This window comes from Garra rufa, chromosome 15 (assembly GCF_049309525.1).
Source record: "Garra rufa chromosome 15, GarRuf1.0, whole genome shotgun sequence".
In the NCBI taxonomy this organism is placed as follows: domain Eukaryota; kingdom Metazoa; phylum Chordata; class Actinopteri; order Cypriniformes; family Cyprinidae; genus Garra; species Garra rufa.
This window is the reverse complement of record NC_133375.1, coordinates 6,010,984-6,031,656: the sequence shown is the minus strand read 5'-3', so window position 1 is coordinate 6,031,656 and position 20,673 is coordinate 6,010,984. Positions and strand designations below refer to the sequence as shown.

General features: G+C 35.5%; 1 protein-coding gene across 2 annotated transcripts in view; it reads right to left on the bottom strand.

The window, feature by feature from the left end:
- frmd3 (FERM domain containing 3) overlaps window positions 1-20,673 on the bottom strand; it is a 91,797-nt gene that overhangs the window by 39,317 nt on the left and 31,807 nt on the right. For both annotated transcript variants that reach the window (XM_073818514.1, XM_073818513.1), the window contains exons 2-5: window positions 16,020-16,124; window positions 14,493-14,535; window positions 11,533-11,611; window positions 37-134 (exon numbers count right to left, since the gene is read on the bottom strand). In XM_073818514.1, coding sequence (XP_073674615.1) covers window positions 37-134; window positions 11,533-11,611; window positions 14,493-14,535; window positions 16,020-16,124 — 325 coding nt within the window. The remainder of the gene's footprint in view (window positions 1-36; window positions 135-11,532; window positions 11,612-14,492; window positions 14,536-16,019; window positions 16,125-20,673) is intronic.

Sequence of the window (20,673 nt, the reverse complement as noted above, 5' to 3'; positions counted from 1 at the left end):
TGTAAAAGCTGTTTGAAGATGAGACTGTTTTCTTACCCTGCACTATACAGGCTCCGAGATACGCAGCATCAGCGAACGGACATAACAGCCTACCGTGGTACACGTCTCTCTTCAACTGCAGGTACAGAAGATACCTGACAATAGAAACATTTGCAAAGAGAGTTAGTGCTGTTTGGACATGAAACATTTACCTCTTCATACTGACGTTACAATGTGAAATAGATACAGTTGAGATTAGACGTTTACATACACCTTGCAGAATCTGCTAAATGTTAATTGGTTTACCCAAATAGGGGCAATCATACAAAATGCATGTTACGTTTTATTTAGCACTGACCTGAATAAGATATTTGGCATAAAAGACGTTTACATAATCCTGAACAGTTAAACTGCCCGCTGTTCTTCAGAAAAATCCTTCAGGTCCCACAAATTCTTTGCTTTTTCAACATTTTTGTGGTTTTGAACTCTTTCCATCAATGACTGTATGATTTTGAGATCCATCTTTTCACACTGAGGACAACTGATGGACACATATACAACTATTACATAAGGTTCAAACGCTCACTGATGCTTCAGAAGGAAACACGACACATTAAGAGCCAGGGGTGAAAACTTTTGAACAGAATGAAGATTACACTTTTTTTTTATTTTGCCTATTTTTATTTTTTTTCATTTAGTACTGCCCTTCATAAGCTATAGAAGATACTTACATGTTTCCCAGAAGACAAAACAAGTTAAATTTACCCTGATCTTTAAATTCAAAAATTGTTCACCCCCTGGCTCAAAATGCATTGTTTTTCCTTCTGAAGCATCAGTGAGCATTTAAACCTTTTGTAATACGAGTCCCTCAGTTGACCTCAGTGTGAAAATACGGATCTCAAAATCACACAATCATGTTGGAAAGGGGTCAAATACACAAAAGAATGCTGAATACCAAAGAATTTGTTGAATAGCAGGCAGTTTAACTGTTCAGGACACACAAGGGACTCATAAACAACTATCACTAAACATAAATCAGCTTGTGTGTAGTGTATGTAAACTTTTGAACAGGATTATTTTTATAAATTCAACTATTAATTTCTCTTGTGGACTACATGTAAACATCTTTTATGTGAAATATCTTATTCAGGTCAGTACTAAATAAAAAAAATTGTATGATCTCTTATTTTAGTAAATTAACATTCTGAAGACTCTAAAAGGTGTATGTAAACTTTTGAGTTCAAATGTATGTGCCTTATTTAGAATTTAACAATACTGAAAATGTGCAATGAGATTTTTGCTGTTCTAAAACTAAAAAATAAATATATAAATGTACAATGCATGTCATATAAGCACAACTGTCGACATGCGAGATCTGTCCCAATAAGCACAAACACATCCCCACCTAACAATTTTTTGTTGTAAGAAGGTATGATAACATTCTCTAAAAACATTCTACAAATGTTTATTGATAACATTCTAATAAATATTTAATCAAGAAGTTTCCCATTGGACATTGGATGTGGACTCTAATGTTTTCTCAATTATCTAATTTGTTTGATGAAGCTCCAACTTTATTAAATAACTCCAAAAGCAGCATTACCAGCTTCACTTATTATAAACCAGATTGACTTTATTTCTGTCATACATTTACAAAAGGTCTTATTGAAAGATTTAGATGTTGATTTCTGTTTGAAAGCAATAGTTTGGTTTGCTTTAATAGGGCTATTTGATTCTTGAGTTTTAGATGTTCTTCTCTTGCTGCTGTAATTACGTTAGTTATGGTAAAACAGCAAGAGATGTCATCAGATATGGTTGGTTACATTCTGATGGTTCACATGTCACTTGGTTCTCTGATTTTGTTCAATCTAATCTGTGGTGTCAGCTACACATTACCTATTATAGTAATGTAACAGTTCTACAAAACAACATTAACCAGAAATTTTAATCAAACCGTTTCAAAGACTGAAAAAAACTTGTCACACAAGCATCAAGAATCAGTGTGTGAATCTCAACAATGGTGACATACTTCATGCTGCAATGTATTCTGGCTGCATCATACAAAACTCATCTAGGGCTCCTAAAATGCATTGCAGCATGAAGCATATACTGAGTCTTGATGTCTGTGTGTGTGTCTATGCATTCAGTAGTTTAACCCTTATGCGGTCTTTGGGGGATTTCTGGACCCCGAATGGCGTTCGCTAAAATTTAAAAAAAATGTTCCCTTTGTCCAAATGGTATGAGACTTTGTAAATCAGTCAACACTATCTTGATCTACAAATAAAAAATTAAACTGGAATGATAGCTTGATTTTATGTTAGTGTGAAAAAAAATGCAATTTGTGTTATAAAATAATAGTTAAAAAAACAAAACAAATGTTATTTTCCTGTTTATTAATGTTTTTACTCCTCAAGTGTGCAGTTTTTGGAGGATTTAGGATATTTTTTTAATATATATAAATTAATAAATTAATATTTTTTATAGGTTTTTATACAAAAACAGCTTTTTTTGTAAAATTCCCTTTCATAAAAAAACCCACATGTCTAAATTTCATTCATGGGGATAAAATGGATAATTTCACATGGTTTAGTGTGAGATTTTTGCCCATCTTTTGGAAAATCCAGTTTTAAATCTAAAAAAAATACTTTTACCAGTAGGTGGCTGCAGAGCTCCACTATATGCTTTTTGCTATTTGACCACCTGAAAGATATCTTTTCACAAGTTATTTTCAGTTGAGTTCATATCTACATATCATGAAACACACAGGACTACATTTGGAGACCATAAAAACTGCTCTCTTATAATTTGTCAACCAAAAAAAAGGAAAAAAGATGTTGTTGTTGCATTCTTATGTTCATGTTGTGTACTGCTACTCAATATATAATAGAACTGGTTTTGTTTCAGTACAAAAAATGCTTAACTTTGTCAAAAAGAATTTTTTATTGTAATAATTGTGATTTCATAATATGTAGATATGAACTCAACTCAAAAAACTTGTGAAAAAATATCTTATTGTTGGTCAAATAGCAATTAGTTAATAGTAGTGCTCTGCAGCCATCTAGTGGTAAAAGTTATATTTTTTTTACTTTTAAAACTGCATTTTCCAAAAAATGGGCAAAAATCTTACACTAAACCATATCAAATTATCCATGTTATCCCCATGAATGAAAGTTTAAAATGTAGGTATTTTGTCAAGTGAATTTTACATAAAAAGCTGTTTTTGCATATAAAACTATTAAAAATAAATATTTATTTAATAATTTATATATATTTAAAAAATAGCATAAATCCTACGAAAACTGCACAAATGTGGAGCAAAAACATTAATAAACAGGAAAAAAATATTATATATATTTTTTAAAACTATTATTTTGTTACAAAATTTAAGTTTTGTTGCCTGGGGTCTCTAGAGACCCCAAAGACCATGAGTGTGATTCCAAAACGAAGACCGCATAAGGGTTAAAGTGATTTGCGAACAATGTCTTTTAAAAATTAAAGGTAGAAATACAGATCTGATTAGAACACGGTTGGATTTTATGCTGTTGTAATGCATTACTACAGTCACAAATATGAAATTAATAGCATAGATTAAACTCTAAATAAGATCAGATCACTGCCTAATGATATCATTGACAACGGCATGTAGCCAACATCACCTAATCACATTTTGCTTTTGCTTTTTTAACAAACATATTCACAGCAGCTAGCGAAGAGCAATGAGTCAAATTGCCCAACTAAAGCACCATAATGGTGACATCAAAACAAACTATTACTTTCGAATAGACATCAACATCTAATCTAAACATACAAAACAACAGTTTACTAAACAGGATGCTTTGTCTCAAAGTTTGACAGCTTTAATAAACTTCTAGTATCCTAATTGTATTTTCTAGATACCCTTCCATTCTGGCACCATCTTCTGATTTCCAGAACAGAAATGTCTACCAGATGGTCTGCGTGTGCCCACTGGCAAATCAGCCCTGCTTCAGCACACTAACATTACTAAGACCTGAGCACTCAGCACTACTGCTGCCTTTAAGAAATGTTAGCCTTGTAAAGCCTAAAAATAAATATAGACATGAGATGATACACCTCACAAGAGGTAAGACTGAACTGACAATGACATTTCAGACAGAAAACACACATGTACTTCAAAAAATAACTTAATCCCTATTAGAATCTTTACTTAAATGTTTACAAAGTACAGAAAAAGTGCATTTGGCTGTGTTCAAGGTATGGAGAAGCTTTTTAAAATGATGGTATTGCTTGAAAATGCACAATGACCATACATTATTAATATTTTTCAGCCAAGTTCAGGAGAGACACTTTAGTATACTTATTACATAAATAATGTTTAAATCTTTAAATGGATTACACTTAAGTGTGAACTGTTCTCAGACATTTATATGTAACTTAAATTGAATGAAAACTAAATGCAATTAAACTTTAGAGGGCTTTTTAACCCACTAAAGTGCATCTCTATATGCATATACATGTTTTACAATTGAAATATACTTGCCAAACATAAGCTTCATGGTATATTAAGATATTTATATTTAATAAAAAAATATATATTCTTAATTACATATTTGTTATGATGAAGTTGCAGTCTAATAGATTAAAATATATAAACTTTCAATTTCAGATTGAATATCACACTTCAGTTAAAATTAGTGCACTTCCATAATGTACTCAAAGTGCTCTATTTTTACACACTAATTTTGCACCTAATATACTAAAAATGATTTTTAGTACTTCTTAAGATAATCTTAAAAGCATCTAAGTGTACTCAACTGTGCTAGTTTGAGACACCATGAATATAAACTAACACAGGTTTCTAACATACTATTTCTGTATTAAAAAATGTATTAAGTTACCACTTGTGTTACATTTTTAGAGATAGTATGTTAAAAACACCCAAAATAGCCCATATACATAATAGTCCTTAAACTGTAAAAAATGAAGAGCTGACTTAACTTAAAATTTCAAGGCAACTCGCTGCACAGCTTTTTTGAGTTCACTCATCTCAAGTCACTAAGTAAAGTCACATGTCTATTTTTGTTCAGCTGACACATTTTTCTTAGTTAAAAAGACTTATAATGCTTTTTCAATGTCTCTCAATAAATTATGGTCTGAACTTTTTTCTGTGAGTTTTATGGACCATAAACACCTTCTCAATGACCTCAAAAGTACACAGTAAATTCCCCAGTGTTAAGTCAAGAAAAAAGAACTGGAAGAACTAACTTCAGCCACAGCCTTAGATAACAATCAACTGAAAAAAAAAGACATTAATCTCTCAAGATCTCAGCAGAGAAGTATTAAACAACTCCACAAACAACAGCACCAGCTTCACTCATTATTAACCAGTCTGATCATATTTCTGTCAGACATCTGCAGAAGATCGTATTAAGAATTAACAGAGGATGAGATATTGATGTTTTATTGGACAATAAATGATGCCACCTTCATAGAGGTTGGTGTTTGCTGTTTTTTGTTGTTTAAAAAATGTATGCACATGTATTTACAGTAAACTCATTCACAATAGCTGTTGCCACATTTTATTCTGACATTATAATATCACAAAGTTAGTTGTGTGAAACCCATATATATATATAATAAGGAAGTAAAATACAAATATAGTATGTAGTATATATATATAGCACTGTCCTCACTGCTTCACAAAAATATGTTGTTGCAGAGAAAAATCTAACATAGTAAGTCAAGGGTCAAGAGCCCACCTAAAGTAAACCCTAAAGTAAAAATCTCCATGATGGTGGCATCTTTTTAAACAACAAAACAACATTTTAACTGATCATTCTTAATAAGAGTTTAGGTAGTCGTCTGACAGAAATAAAGTCAATCTGGTTAGTAATGAGTGAAGCTAGTGCTGCTGTTTGTGGAGTTGTTTAATTCTCCTCTGCTGAGATCTTGAGTGATCTTAAGTGTACTTAAGTGTGTTATGAAATATGTTATCTTTCTTTAAGTACACTTAAGTGGCATTGTATTTAATTTATATTGTATTTTATAATAGTAACGTTTTAAAAAATACTTTTTAAAAGTACACCACTAGTGCACATTCAATACTATTAAGTACACTTATGTTTTATTATTTATGTGACATATTTCCAAGTGAAACAGGATATGCAAGGAAAAATAAATTGGGATGAATTGCAGAACATTTCAAGTCATATCAGAAGTGGAGCAAGTTATCCAATTTGATGAAAGATTGTTAAAAAAAATAAATAGAAATAATATTCAGACATGAAAAGTGCACAATAAGAATAATAGGGTCCATTTTGATTTTATGTTTGTACAACAGGACTTCAATGTATTGGCCAAACACTTTTTGTGCACTTTCGTGTTTCTGTTTTCTCCATTCTTGCTCTTCCTAACCCACTGCACTCAAATCTATTCTTCATATTAAATATTAAAGACACAGAGAGTGGTAGGAAAAAAAATATAGTTGTTTTCTGTGTCAAACTGAGCTTTAACAGAAAAAACTCTGATGTGGAGCAGAAAATAGCATGAACGCTCACATTAAAAGCGTCTCTTGTCCATCTCAATCCCTTCTTTCCTGTTTCACAGGATGTTCCCATTTAAACTCAAATAACCTGCGCTCCCTGATACACTCACACACATACGCCTTTTCACTCTTTCAGGCTTCCGTCTGGCCACAGGAACATTCTGGTTTTCCAGCGCGTAGAGAAAGCGTGGAAGATCCAGAAAGACAAATACATTTATCTTCACAGTTCAGATGGTGCACATGCACGGAGCATCATGTTGAGAGAGCAGCACTAATGAGTTAGTCACACTAACAATCTGTGAGTGTGTGTGTGTGTGTGTGTGTGTGTGTGTGTGTGTGTGTGTGTGTGTGTGTGTGTGTGTGTGTGTGTGTGTGTGTGTGTGTGTGTGTGTGTGTGTGTGTGTGTGTGTGTGTGTGTGTGTGTGTGTGTGTGTGTGTATTTATGCAGATGTCTGTGCATGTGTGTGTTTGAGATGGAATCAAAGCTCCTTTTTGGACCGCTGCTCTCTGATAATGTTAGAGGAATATGTGACACATACTGACACTGACAGTCTATTTAGAATATTTCTGCTTCCTTTGAGAAAAAAAATCCTATTAACATAAAACTGAGGAGTAAACATGTTTCATATAAATTTGGAAAATTTTTGGAAAAATAAGGATGTCCAAAATGATGAACGGAAAAAATCTTTAAAAATCTAGTTAGAAACAGAAAAGTTCATGCTTAATTAAGAAGTTTTTGAAATCATTGTAATTATGTTGGTATGATAGTATTTATATATTATCACTCTCTCTTATGTAAAGCTGCAAAGTCTAATTCATTCTTTTCATATGCTGTCTTTTCATATGTAGCACTGCAAAGTTTGGTTTATCTTTCTTGCACATAGCTTTGGAAGATTCGATACATTGTAATGATTTATTTCATCCTAAACATCACTGTCACTGGAAAGTGCTGGAAAGTCTCATTCATTGTAATGAATCGGTTTGTTCTAAACGTTCCTGTCTCTCTTATACAGTATGTAACACTGAAAGGTCTGATTCATTCTAATTAACCGGTTTGTCCTAAACATTGCTGTCTCTCTCACATATAGCACTGGAAAGTCTGATTCATGCTAATGACTCAGTTTGTCCTAAATGTTGCTGTCTCTCTCACATGTAGTGCTAAAAAGTCTTATTCATTCTAATGAATCGGTTTGTCCTAAACATTGCTGTCCCTCTAATATATCGCACTGGAAAGTCTGATTCATTTTAATGAATCAGTTTGTTCTAAATGCCGCTGTCTCTCTCATATGTAGCGCTGGAAAGTCTGATTCATTCTAATTAATCGGGTCTAATGAGTCAGTTTGTACTATACGTTACCTTCTCTTATATGTAGCGCTGGAAAGTCTGATTCATTCTAATGAATCAGTTTGTTCTAAACGCCGCTGTCTCTCTCACATGTAGCGCTGGAAAGTCTGATTCATTCTAATGAATCAGTTTGTCCTAAACGTTGCAGTCTCTCCCACATGTAGCGCTGGAAAGTCTGATTCATTCTAATGAATCAGTTTGTCCTAAAGGTTGCAGTCTCTCCCACATGTAGCGCTGGAAAGTCTGATTCATTCTAATGAATCAGTTTGTTCTAAACGCCGCTGTCTCTCTCACATGTAGCGCTGGAAAGTCTGATTAATTCTAATGAATCAGTTTGTCCTAAACGTTGCAGTCTCTCCCACATGTAGCGCTGGAAAGTCTGATTCATTCTAATGAATCAGTTTGTCCTAAAGGTTGCAGTCTCTCCCACATGTAGCGCTGGAAAGTCTGATTCATTCTAATGAATCGGTTTGTCCTAAAGGTTGCAGTCTCTCCCACATGTAGCGCTGGAAAGTCTGATTCTTTCTAATGAATCGGTTTGTCCTAAACGTTGCAGTCTCTCCCACATGTAGCGCTGGAAAGTCTGATTCATTCTAATGAATCGGTTTGTTCTAAACGTTGCAGTCTCTCCCACATGTAGCGCTGGAAAGTCTGATTCATTCTAATGAATCGGTTTGTCCTAAACGTCGCAGTCTCTCCCACATGTAGCGCTGGAAAGTCTGATTCATTCTAATGAATCGGTTTGTCCTAAACGTCGCAGTCTCTCCCACATGTAGCGCTGGAAAGTCTGATTCATTCTAATGAATCAGTTTGTTCTAAACGTCGCTGTCTCTCCCACATGTAGCACTGGAAAATCTGATTCAGTCTAATGAATCAGTTTGTTCTAAACGTCGCTGTCTCTCTCACATGTAGCGCTGGAAAATCTGATTCAGTCTAATTAATCGGGTCTGATGAATCAGTTTGCCCTAAACATTACTGGCTCTCTCATATGTAGTGGTGCAAAGTCTGATTCAGTCGAATGAATCAGTTTGTCCTAAACGTTGCTGTCTCTCTCACATGTAGCGCTGTAAAGTCAGATTCAGTCTAATGAATCGGTTTGTCCTAAACGTCGCTGTCTCTCTCACATGTAGCGCTGTAAAGACAGATTCAGTCTAATGAATCAGTTTGTTCTAAACGGCGCTGTCTCTCCCACATGTAGCGCTGGAAAATTTGATTCATTCTAATGAATCAGTTTGCTCTAAACGTCGCTGTCTCTCTCACATGTAGCGCTGGAAAGTCTGATTCATTCTAATGAATCAGTTTGTTCTAAACGTCGCTGTCTCTCTCACATGTAGCGCTGGAAAGTCTGATTCATTCTAATGAATCAGTTTGTTCTAAACGTCGCTGTCTCTCTCACATGTAGCGCTGGAAAGTCTGATTCATTCTAATGAATCAGTTTGTTCTAAACGTCGCTGTCTCTCTCACATGTAGCGCTGGAAAGTCTGATTCATTCTAATGAATCAGTTTGTTCTAAACGTCGCTGTCTCTCTCACATGTAGCGCTGGAAAGTCTGATTCATTCTAATGAATCAGTTTGCTCTAAACGTCGCTGTCTCTCTCACATGTAGCGCTGGAAAGTCTGATTCATTCTAATGAATCAGTTTGTTCTAAACGTCGCTGTCTCTCTCACATGTAGCGCTGGAAAATCTGATTCATTCTAATTAATCGGGTCTAATGAATCAGTTTGTCCTAAACATTACTGTCTCTCTCATATGTAGTGGTGGAAAGTCTGATTAATTTTAACGAATCAGTTTGTTCTAAATGTCGCTGTCTCTCTCACATGTAGCGCTGGAAAATCTGATTCATTCTAATGAACCAGTTTGTTCTAAACGGCGCTGTCTCTCCCACATGTAGCGCTGGAAAATTTGATTCATTCTAATGAATCAGTTTGTTCTAAACGTCGCTGTCTCTCTCACATGTAGTGCTGGAAAGTCTGATTCTTTCTAATTAATCGGGTCTAATGAATCAGTTTGTCCTAAACCTTGCTGTCTCTCTCATATGTAGTGGTGGAAAGTCTGATTCATTCTAATCAATCAGTTTGTCCTAAACCTTGCTGTCTCTCTCATATGTAGTGGTGGAAGGTCTGATTCATTCTAATCAATCAGTTTGTTCTAAATGTCGCTGTCTCTCTTATATGTAGTGGTGAAAAGTTTGATTCATTCTAATCAATCATTTTGTCCTAAACCTTGCTGTCTCTCTCATATGTAGCGCTGGAAGGTCTGATTCATTCTAATGAATCAGTTTGTTCTAAACATCGCTGTCTCTCTCATATGTAGCGCTGGAAGGTCTGATTCATTCTAATGAATCAGTTTGTTCTAAACATCGCTGTCTCTCTTATATGTAGTGGTGAAAAGTCTGATTCATTTCAATGAATCAGTTTGTTCTACACCTTCATGTCTCTCCCACATGTAGCACTGGAAAGTCTGATTCATTCTAATGAATCAGTTTGTCCTAAATGTTGCTGTCTCTCTTATATGTAGTGGTGGAAAGTCTGATTCATTCTAATTAATCGGGTCTAATGAATCAGTTTGTCCTAAATGTTGCTGTCTCTCTCATATGAGGTGGTGGAAAGTCTGATTCATTCTAAATAATCGGGTCTAATGAATCAGTTTGTCCTAAACGTTGCTCTCTCTCTCTCACATATGAGGTGGTGGAAAGTCTGATTCATTCTAATTAATCAGTTTGTCCTAAACTTCGCTGTCTCTCTCATATGTAGTGGTGGAAAGTCTGAGTCATTCTCATGAATCATTTTGTCTGAAACGTCACTGCCTCTCCCATGTGTAGCGCTGGAAAGTTAGATTCATTCAGATTTTTTAATAATTTCGTCATAAACGCTGCTGTTTCTCATATGTCGTTAAGGAAAGTTTGATTCATTTTAGTAAATCATTTAAACTTAAACAGACCCTCTCATATGATGCTTTTGAAAGTGTGATTTATTGTGGTGAATTGATTGGTTCTGACGGTTCATTGTAAATGAACAGATGTTGAAAAGATTCAAGAGTCCCTAAAGCATGTCTTTTTGTATCATCTTCAACTTAGCTACATAAATCAGGCAGTGCATTTTTAGTATAAATGTATCTTTTTAATTTTAATGTTGTGTCCCTAACTGGGATTGTTTTTTCAAAAGCCCACATTGATATACATAAAGATCCACCCACCTAGAGATTTCAGACTTGTCACTAAATACAGTGAGGCGAATACAATGATTGACAATACTATTTTGGAAAATGTGCTTAGTTATTCTGAAAATATCGGATAATGTAAAAAAGATACCAAAATAAGTTTCTTTTTTATTGTGAATAAGATATATTTTCTTTTCTTTTTTTCTCATTTCTAGTACAATATGACCCGGGCATGTTCTTGACAGGTTTCATGAGATTCACTATAATGAGATCACACTGCTTACTTTGACATGAAAGCAGCCGCAGATCAGCCGCTCTGGCTTCAGCTGCAAAGTAAACATGCTCTTTCCAAATGAAACTAGAACAATCTGCCCAGGAGGCGTTTTTAAAATGCAAATCTCTTCCAGAGAATCCTCCGTCTCGTACACTTGACTTGAACGATTCAGAGTTGTTTATACTGTGACTGGCCGGGGTTGTTTTTATGTTATTCTAATGCCATCTGAACATTAGATCAACGTCCTGTTACCTTGTCAGCTCTTCCTTGATCTTGATTGGCTCCTGAGGGTAGAACTTCACCCTGAAGCACATAGTGTATGGCTGCTGACCTGAAAACAGCACAACATCAACAATCAGACGAGGGCAGAGAGAGAGACACCACTTGAGGGTGAGCCAGTAAATGTGAGACAGATTATGCACAGAACTGTAACCGAGGGCATGAGGGGAGCTAAAATGATTATATTAATCCATGAGATGAGGGAAACCCCTCTGGTGAAGAATGAAATGAAGTCTTCAAAGATAAACGTAATGAGTCTGAGAAGTTTAGAGCTCAGAGGGAAAGATTGATTTCATTGACGTCACTTCAGAGAATGTCGACTTAGAAGAGTCATTTCACACTTTGTCTACAATCTCTCTCTTTATCACTTTTCTGATTGTGAGTGACGTTTAACCTGTGTAAGTTCAGTGACGTTCAAGGAGCCTACATTGAGGACAGCAAGCCAAGTTCTTTTACCATTAACCATCAGGACTGGAAGGACAGGTGATGTGAATGAAGCACATCACACATAAATCACTTTCAAACCAAGCAGCTTTATGTTGATAAAAGAAACAAATTATGATTAAATTGAATCTGTTGCCAAATCTGTGTGGGTAAATTTCCCCCTTACACAAAATTTCAAGTGGCATGGATTCCTATTGAAATGTATTGTTAATTTTGACATATAAAATGTCTTAATTTATCTTAAAAATAAATAAAACATCTTCTCACAAATAAGGTCTTCTTTTCAATAAAATACCAGTAGTTATATATGCATTCTTTATAACATGGTGCAATAATAGCCAGGGGTGAATCGGGGTGAATTTCACTTATTTTGTCTTCTGGGAAACATGTAAGTATCTTTCGTAGTTTCTGAATGGCAATACTAAATGAAAAAATATGGTATCTAGACAAATTTACACATCTTCATTCTGTTCAAAAGTTTTCACACCCCAGGTTTTAATGCATCGCGTTTCCTTCTGGAGCATCAGTGAGCGTTTGAACCTTTTGTAATAGTTGCATATGAGCCTCAGTTGTCCTCAGTGTGAAAAGATGGATCTCAAAATCAAACAGTCATTGTTGGAAAGGGTTCAAATACTCAAAAAATGCTGAAAAAACCAAATGATTTGTGGGACCTGAAGGATTTTTCTGAAGAACAGCGGGCAGTTTAACTCTTCAGGACTCGTGAACAACTATCACTAAACAAAAAAAAAAACACAGCTGTGGATCATTCAGCTAACAACACAGTATTAAGAATCAAGTGTATGTAAACTTTTGAACAGGGTCATTTACATAAATTCAACTATTATTTTCTCTTGTGGAATATATGTAAACATCTTTTAGGAGAAATATCTTATTCAGGTCAGTACTAAAAAATATTATGATCCCTCTTATTTTGGTAAAATAATTTACATTTAGCAGATTTTGCAAGGTATATGTAAACTTTTGACTTCAACAGGTGGAGCTGGGGAGGTGGAGGGTTTTAGAAGTGCACTGTAACAAAAAAATAGCCAAGTATATGAAAGTTAAGCAGCAAGCTTATTAGCTGCTGATACGCAAAGAACCAATCAGCTGCACCATGTGAATAATGACGTGATTATATCAGACTGAGTTACAACCTCCATCTAGAGTTTCATGACAGAACTTTATATTTTTGTCTGTAGATATGACTCTTTCCTTTAGTGTAAGTCTATGTTATTAGCAGTGGTGCAGTGGTTAGATCATGGCCTCCTGAAATTTTGAGCTGTGGTGCAACATTTCCAGTTCCTATTGCATATTCCCTACCATATCTGTGAGCTTTAAGGGGGAAAGCTTAAAACTTCAAGTACAAAATTTTCTAATTTGTGCTTTAGTACAAATGAAAAGAGTAACACGTATCTCCACAACTTCTACTCATACAGCCGAATCCGCCACATTAACCCTTGTGTGGTGTTCGTATTTTTGTTACTCAGCCAGTGTTCATGGGTCTGGTGGACCCGCTAGAGTTTTGACTTTCCAAATTAACACTATCAAACAATTTTATGTTAAATTACTCAACAAATGTTTACTTCATCCAAATTACAAGCCATATGAACAGCAAACATGGTTAATTTCCCCCCTTTACCTTTGTTAGATCACATTGATGAATTAATGTGCTTCTCGGTTTTTTTTTGTTTTTGTTTTTTTACATTTTTTGACATCCATATTTCTTCACTTGCTGGGCTTGCTCTGGTCCTGGAGCTGGCTGCTGATGGGGTACTCGTCTTCGTTTTGTTACTAAATGGTGCTCAACCTCATCCTCTTCTTCAAAGTCACTGTCAGACTCTGAATTTTCAGAAATGTGATCCTTATATTCTGAAACCTCTTCCTCGACATCATCATCAGAAGCTCCTCTCTCTTCCAAAATCAATTGCAAGGCCCTCACAGCAGATAATCTTTTGGCCATCTTGATCAGTTGTGATAAGGAACCATACTGGCAAAGTCTTATTTATAGTATTATGCCCCTAATTTGCAGGTGGGACAGGATATGAGAAAATAAAGCTCAGTTCCCGCAAGAGAGAGGATAAAATGTGCGGGAATGTAAGAGCAGACAGTGTTGATAGTTGAATTTTCAACAATGTTTCAACTTTGTGCGGGAGCAGGAGGGGGAGGGGAAGAAAACAGCATCACCAGAAAGGATGAAGACAAGAGTGTAGGAACACTGGACCTACACTTTCAACACTTTTATTAGACCTGGGTCCAGTGGACCCGAACACCTTGTACGTAATGTAAATGCGTGGGGGGAGGTACAGTATGCGGTCATTGAAAATTTGTTCGGATTTATGTTCTTCACAGAAAATAAGCCAAAGCCAATGAATTTCAGGTTGAAAAAATAATTAATTGTTTAATTTTTCTTTTGAAAAAAACTGAAAACGGGTCTCACAGACCCGAACACCATACAAGAGTTAAGGGCAAAAACAAGATAAATAACTTACATTTCATCTGTTTTACAACTGGTTTGCTCGGGTCCAACCAATGCTGTAAAACAACGACAAGAGAGAAATTATTGACTGCTGTGCACTGACAGCTAAAAATGGTGACAAATCAACATTTTTATGGTAAGCACTTTGGACAATTTTCCTGCTCAGGAAATGATGGTAAACAACATTCTCACTGATGCTTCCGCCCTTTTTTCTATAACAGACATTAATATTACAATATAAATGACTGTAAATAATTTACTGCAGTGCTGCTGGGAGGTTTTCTGCTCGACTGAAGAAACATTGTCATACATACAGTAGGGTAAAACCCCTTGGTCGGTTGTCATGGTAACTTTGTTCAGAATTTAAAGCCAGTATGATAGACTACTTAAGGATAAAATATCTACCCTGGTGATGGTGTAGAAACAAGCATGTTTAAGATTTGTGAGGTTCTATTTCTATTTCAATAAATTGTGTTCATTTGAATTTTCTATTTATCAAATACTCTTGAAATCACTGTTTCCACAAGCAGCACATCTGTTTTAAACAATGATAATAATAATAATAAATGTTTCTTTAGCAGCAAAACAGAATATTAGAGTGATTTCTGAAGACTGGAGCAATGATGCTGGAGCAAATTCAGTTTTGCATCACAGGAATAAATTATATTTTAAAATATTATATAGTCATATAGAACAGTGATTCTCAACTCCAGTCCTCGGGGCCCACTGCTCTGCACATTTTGTATGTTTCTGAATCTGACACACTCAGTTAAGTTCATGGATCTTTCTCCTAACGAGCTGATTATCTGAATCAGGTGTGTTAAATGAAGGAGACATACAAAATGTGCAGAGCAGTGGGCCTCGAGGACTGGAGTTGAGAATCACTGATATAGAAAACCGCTATTTTAAATTGCAATAATATTTCACAATTGTTATAAGTGTAGCGTGCTGGACGGACGAGACGTGAGACGAAATAACAACGATATTTAATATAAATCTCCAGGAATTACAAGCAGGAACAGGCAGGAATATCCACACACGTTGAACATTAAACATAAGCAAAGACCGACCGATAACTCAAGAAACAGACAGACTTATAAAGGGTAACTAATGATTAAACACAGGTGACGGGGATAACTCTAACGAGGACTAAACCAAATGATCACAGAATGACAAGTGGAGACAATGGGAGAAACCAAAGACCAAAAACAACAATATTGTGACAACAATATTACTTTTTCAGTATTTTTGATCATGCAAATAAATGCTGGTTCACAGTGTACTTAATACTCAAGAGGCAGGATTTTAAATAATTCACAAATTGTATGTGTATTTAAGTTTAATTGTGCAGTTACTAATTATTATTAAAAAATGTACAGATGTCACCTGATATTGTCTTACCTAATGCAATCATATTTATTTTAAAGATGGTTTAATGGCTTAAACAGTACATCTGTTGAAGTTACATTAATTGTCAGGTCAGTATTTGCTTACTCAATATTGAAGCCAAAAGAAACTAGAGTTGTAAATGTGTAGTTACCCTTTGTTTCTCTGGATCCACATATCTGATGCCAAAGTAATCCTTCTCCAGCAGGCTGTAGTGATTACACACATGATCCAAGAGAAACTGCCCTTTAGTGTCTCTCTGGAGAGGAAAGAAAAGTCAAACGAATACAAATCAAAGCCAAAATCAAATCCAAATTCATTTCAGACAGGTCATTACATCAGAGATTTGGGATGAAATTAAATGGTGAGCCAGTTCTCATGAACATTTCATCATATTGACTGTTGTCTGTATAATTTCATCGATTTACAGGGACAATAATATAAGGGAAAAAAATATGATAAAAGTCAATATTTTTTTAATATTGGCTGATTTATTTATCTTTTTTATAGTATGTATTTACACACTCACTAATACACACAACCATAACATATAACCAATGTTGTCTGATCGATAAAGTAAAGTAACAGTTTGAATCACTCTGACAAATCATTCACTAAATGAACTCAATGAATCCAACTGAGCTGCTGCTTAATCAACAGTCTTTATTTTAAACCATTTCTGACTGACTTGAAATTAAGAAAGAATGTTTTGTGTCCTTAATGTTTGTGAAACTTAACTTAGTATCGTTACCTATGAAAATATGTAAATGAAAATACATGTAGTTTTTTTAGTAAATGGTATTTGAATTTTAATTAACAATTGAAACATTAAATTGAATTAAATATAAGAAACTGTTAAAATACCAAAAATTACATTAATTTTAATGTATGCAAAGGTCATGCAGGGGTGGACAGCCTTGCTGCAAACACTGTCATTCAGTGAGTGATGACGGCTTTATGGTCTGATACAGGACAGTGTCTCTGCACCACTGAGCAGCTCTCATGACCATCAGCATTTTGACCTTGCTGTTATTACATATGGTGCAGGGTGCTATAGCATACTCCTGATGTGTGAAACACATCTCACTGAGAGCGAAGTCTCAGTACCAATACAGAGTGACTCTACTAACCAAGACTGGCTTGGATGTTATATGCTTATAGTATATGAAGAACACATCTTTCTTATAGCTTAGCTTGCTGTATATTGAATACAAAACAAACATGTCTCGCTCCGTACATTTAAAATTTGAAAAGTAGATCAATGTCTACAATGGACAGAATTAAGAAGAGATTATAATCACTTAGAACAACCACATAACACCCTAGAAACCACAAATAACACCCTAGAATTGTGGCAAAACAGAATTACTCAGAATACCTTAGAAAACTGCAAAGCAACACCCTAGAAACCACAAATAACACTCTACAGTGATGACCTGTGATTGTTGGTGTCTTGCTATATGATTGTTAAGGTGTTCTTAGTGATTGTTGGTGTTTTTCATTATTGTAGGATATTATTTGTGGTTTCTATGGTGTTGCTATGCGGTTGCTGAGGTGTTCTGAGTGATTGTTGGTGTTTTCCAGTATTTTAGGTAGTTTTCAATGGTTTCTAGGGTGTTGCTATGCAGTTGGTAAAGTATTCTGGGTGATTGTTGGTGCTTTTCACTTTGTAGGGTGTTACTTGTGGTTTCTAGGGTGTTGCTATGTGGTTCCTTAGGTGTTCTCGGTGATTGCTGGTGTGTTGCCACTATTGTACGGTGTTGTTTGTGGTTTTAAGGTGTTGTGAATGATTGTTGGTCAGTTGCCACTATTTTGAGGTGTTGTTTGTGGTTTCTAGGGTGTTGCTATGTGGGTGCTGAGGTGTTCAGAGTGATTATTGGTGTGTTGCTACAATATTATGGTGTTCTGAGTGCCTGTTAGTTTGTTGCAACTATTGTAGTGTGTTGTTTGTGGTTTCTGGGGTGTTGCTATGTGGTTGCTAAGGTTCTGAGTGAATGTCAGTGTGTTGCTACAATACTATTTTGTTTTGAGTGGTTGTTAGTTTGTTGCCACTATAGTTGGGTGTTATTTGTGCTTACAAGGGTGTTGCTGTGTGATTTTTAAAATGTTCAGAGTGAATTTTGGTGTTTTGTCACAATGCTGTCACAAAGGTGTTATTTGGCTAGTTTGTTGTGACTATTTTAAAGTGTTGTTTGTGGTTTCTAGAGGGATTCTATGTGATTACAGTTTTTTCCAATTGCTAACACACTAAAATGACATGCACAGCACAATTATTTAAACTGACACACAGAGAGCAAAACTTCTTCTCAAGTCTCCAAAAGTCTAAACACATTTTCTGCTTTACATACATTTTTCAATTCAAAATGACACTTTTTAAATGCACTGAAAACAGTTCTCTGCATAAGACACAACAATCTGTCATAAAGTCACATGCTTGCCATTTCAAAACACTGCTATTCAAAATGGCACTGCATGAGCTAATTGGCCAATTACATGTGCCACCTGGCCAAACACCTCAATGGTTAATTGTGAACACTTCAATCAGGATGTAAGCACTATAAAAAGACCACAGGTGAGAACCTTTTTATTTATTTTTTAACTGTAATTTATTTTTTCTGAAATTTTATTTTTCAGTTTACTGTTTTTTGTAAGAATATTTTTGTTCAGTCCCATGTAAATATATCCGCTGTGCATATGTTGCACTGACTATTTACTGTAGTGAAAAATAAAAATAAATAAAAAAATGTTGCAACAGGATGTGTGTGTATCTGCATATTTCTGTGCATGTGAACAATCTGATACATATTTTAGTATTATGGCAAAGCATACTAAAGATGGGGGTGCTTTTCATTATGCCCAAGAGTGTGTAGTTGGTTAGGCAAAAATCTGGTAATATGAATGAAGTGTGTGCCATTTCATGCAAAAGTTTGATTTTGATAATGCTATGTGTAGTTTCGGTTGCAGTGCTTCATTTTACAGGATATATGAGGTATTTTGCAGTTTGGGTGTATGGTTTTGTGAATTGTGTTAAGTATTTTGATAAAACCAGACCAGTTTGAAAAATTGTGTGTTAGCAATTGGAAAAAACTGTATTCAGAGTGATTGTTGGTGTGTTACCACAATGGTATATGTGGTGTTACATGTGGTTTCTATGGTGTTGCTATACAATTGCTATGGTGTTCTGAGTGGTTGTTAGTTTGTTGCAACTATTTTAGGTTGTTGTTTGTGCTTTCTAGAGTGTTTCCATATGATTGCTAAGGTGTTCAGAGTAATTGGATGTTTGATGCCACTATTGTAGGGCGTTATTTGTGGTTTCTAGGGTGTTGTTATGCAGTTGCTAAGGTGTTCTGAGTAATTGTTAGTTTGTTGCCATAACTATAGTCTGTTATTTGTGGTTTCTAGGGTGTTACTATGTGGTTGCCAAGGTGTTTTCAGTGATTGTTGGTGTGTTGCCACTATTGTATTGTGTTACCTGTGGTTTCTAGGGTGTTCAGAGTGATAATTGGTGCTACAATGCTGTTGGTGTGTGGCTAATATTGTAGGGTGTTATTTGTGGTTTCTAGGGTGTTACTAGGTGGTTGCTAAGGTGCTGTAAGAGGTTGTTATTTTGTTTCCACTGTTTTAGGGTGTTGTTTGTGGTTTCTAGTGTGTTGCTATATAATTGTTAAGGTGTTTGGAATGATTCTTGGTGTGCTGCGACAATACTATGGTGTTCTGAGTGCTTGTTAGTTTGTTGCCACTATTTTAGGGTGTTGTTTGTGATTTCTAGGGTGTTTCTAAGGTGTTCTGAGTGATTGTTGATGTGTCTCCACTATTGTAGGGTGTTATTTGTTGTTTCAAGGGTGTTTCTATGTGGTTGTTAAAGTGTTCTGGGTGATTGTTGGTGTTTTACACTGCTGTAGGGTGTTATTTGTGGTTTCTATGGTGTTGCTAAGGTATTTTAGGGTGTTGTTTGTGGTTTCTAGGGTGTTGCTATATGATTGTTAAGGTGTTTAGAGTGACTGTTGGTGTGTTGCTACAATACTACGGTGTTCTGAGTGGTTGTTATATTGTTGCCACTATTTTAGGGTGTTGTCTGTGGTTTCTAGGGTGTTACTACAGTATATGATTGTTAAGGTGTTCTGAATGTTTGTTGGCGTGTTGCCACAATGGTAAGGTGTTATTTGTTGTTTCTAGGGTGTTGCTATATAACTGTTAAGGTGTTCAGAATGTTTGCTGGTGTGTTGCCACAATACTTAGGTGTTATTTGTGGTTCTAGGGTGTTGCTAAAATTGCTAAGGTGTTCTAAGTGATTGTTTGTTTGTTGCCACTATTGTAGAGTGTTATTTGTTGTTTCTAGGGCGTTGCTATATGATTGTTAAGGTGTTCGGAATGTTTGTTGGTGTGTTGCCACAATGCTTAGGTGTTATTTGTGGTTTCTAGTGTGTTGCTATGTGGTTGCTAAGGTGCTCTGATTGGTTGCTAGCTTGTTGCCATTATGGTAGGGTGTTGTTTGTGGTTTTTAGGGAGTTGTTATGTGGTTGTTAGGATGTTCTGAATGATTGTTGATGTATTGCCACTATTGCAGGGTGTCATTTGTGGTATGTAGGGTGTTGCTAAATGGTTGCTAAGGTGTTCTGAGTGACTGTTTGTGTGTTGCAGCTATTGTATGGTGTTACTTGTGGTTTCTATTGTGTTGCTATGTGGTTGCTAAGGTGTTCTGAGTGATTTTTAGTTTGTTGCCATAACTGTAATTTTTTATTTGTGGTTTCTAGGGTGTAACTATGTGGTTGCTAAGGTGTTCAGAATGTTTGTTTGAACCACATTGG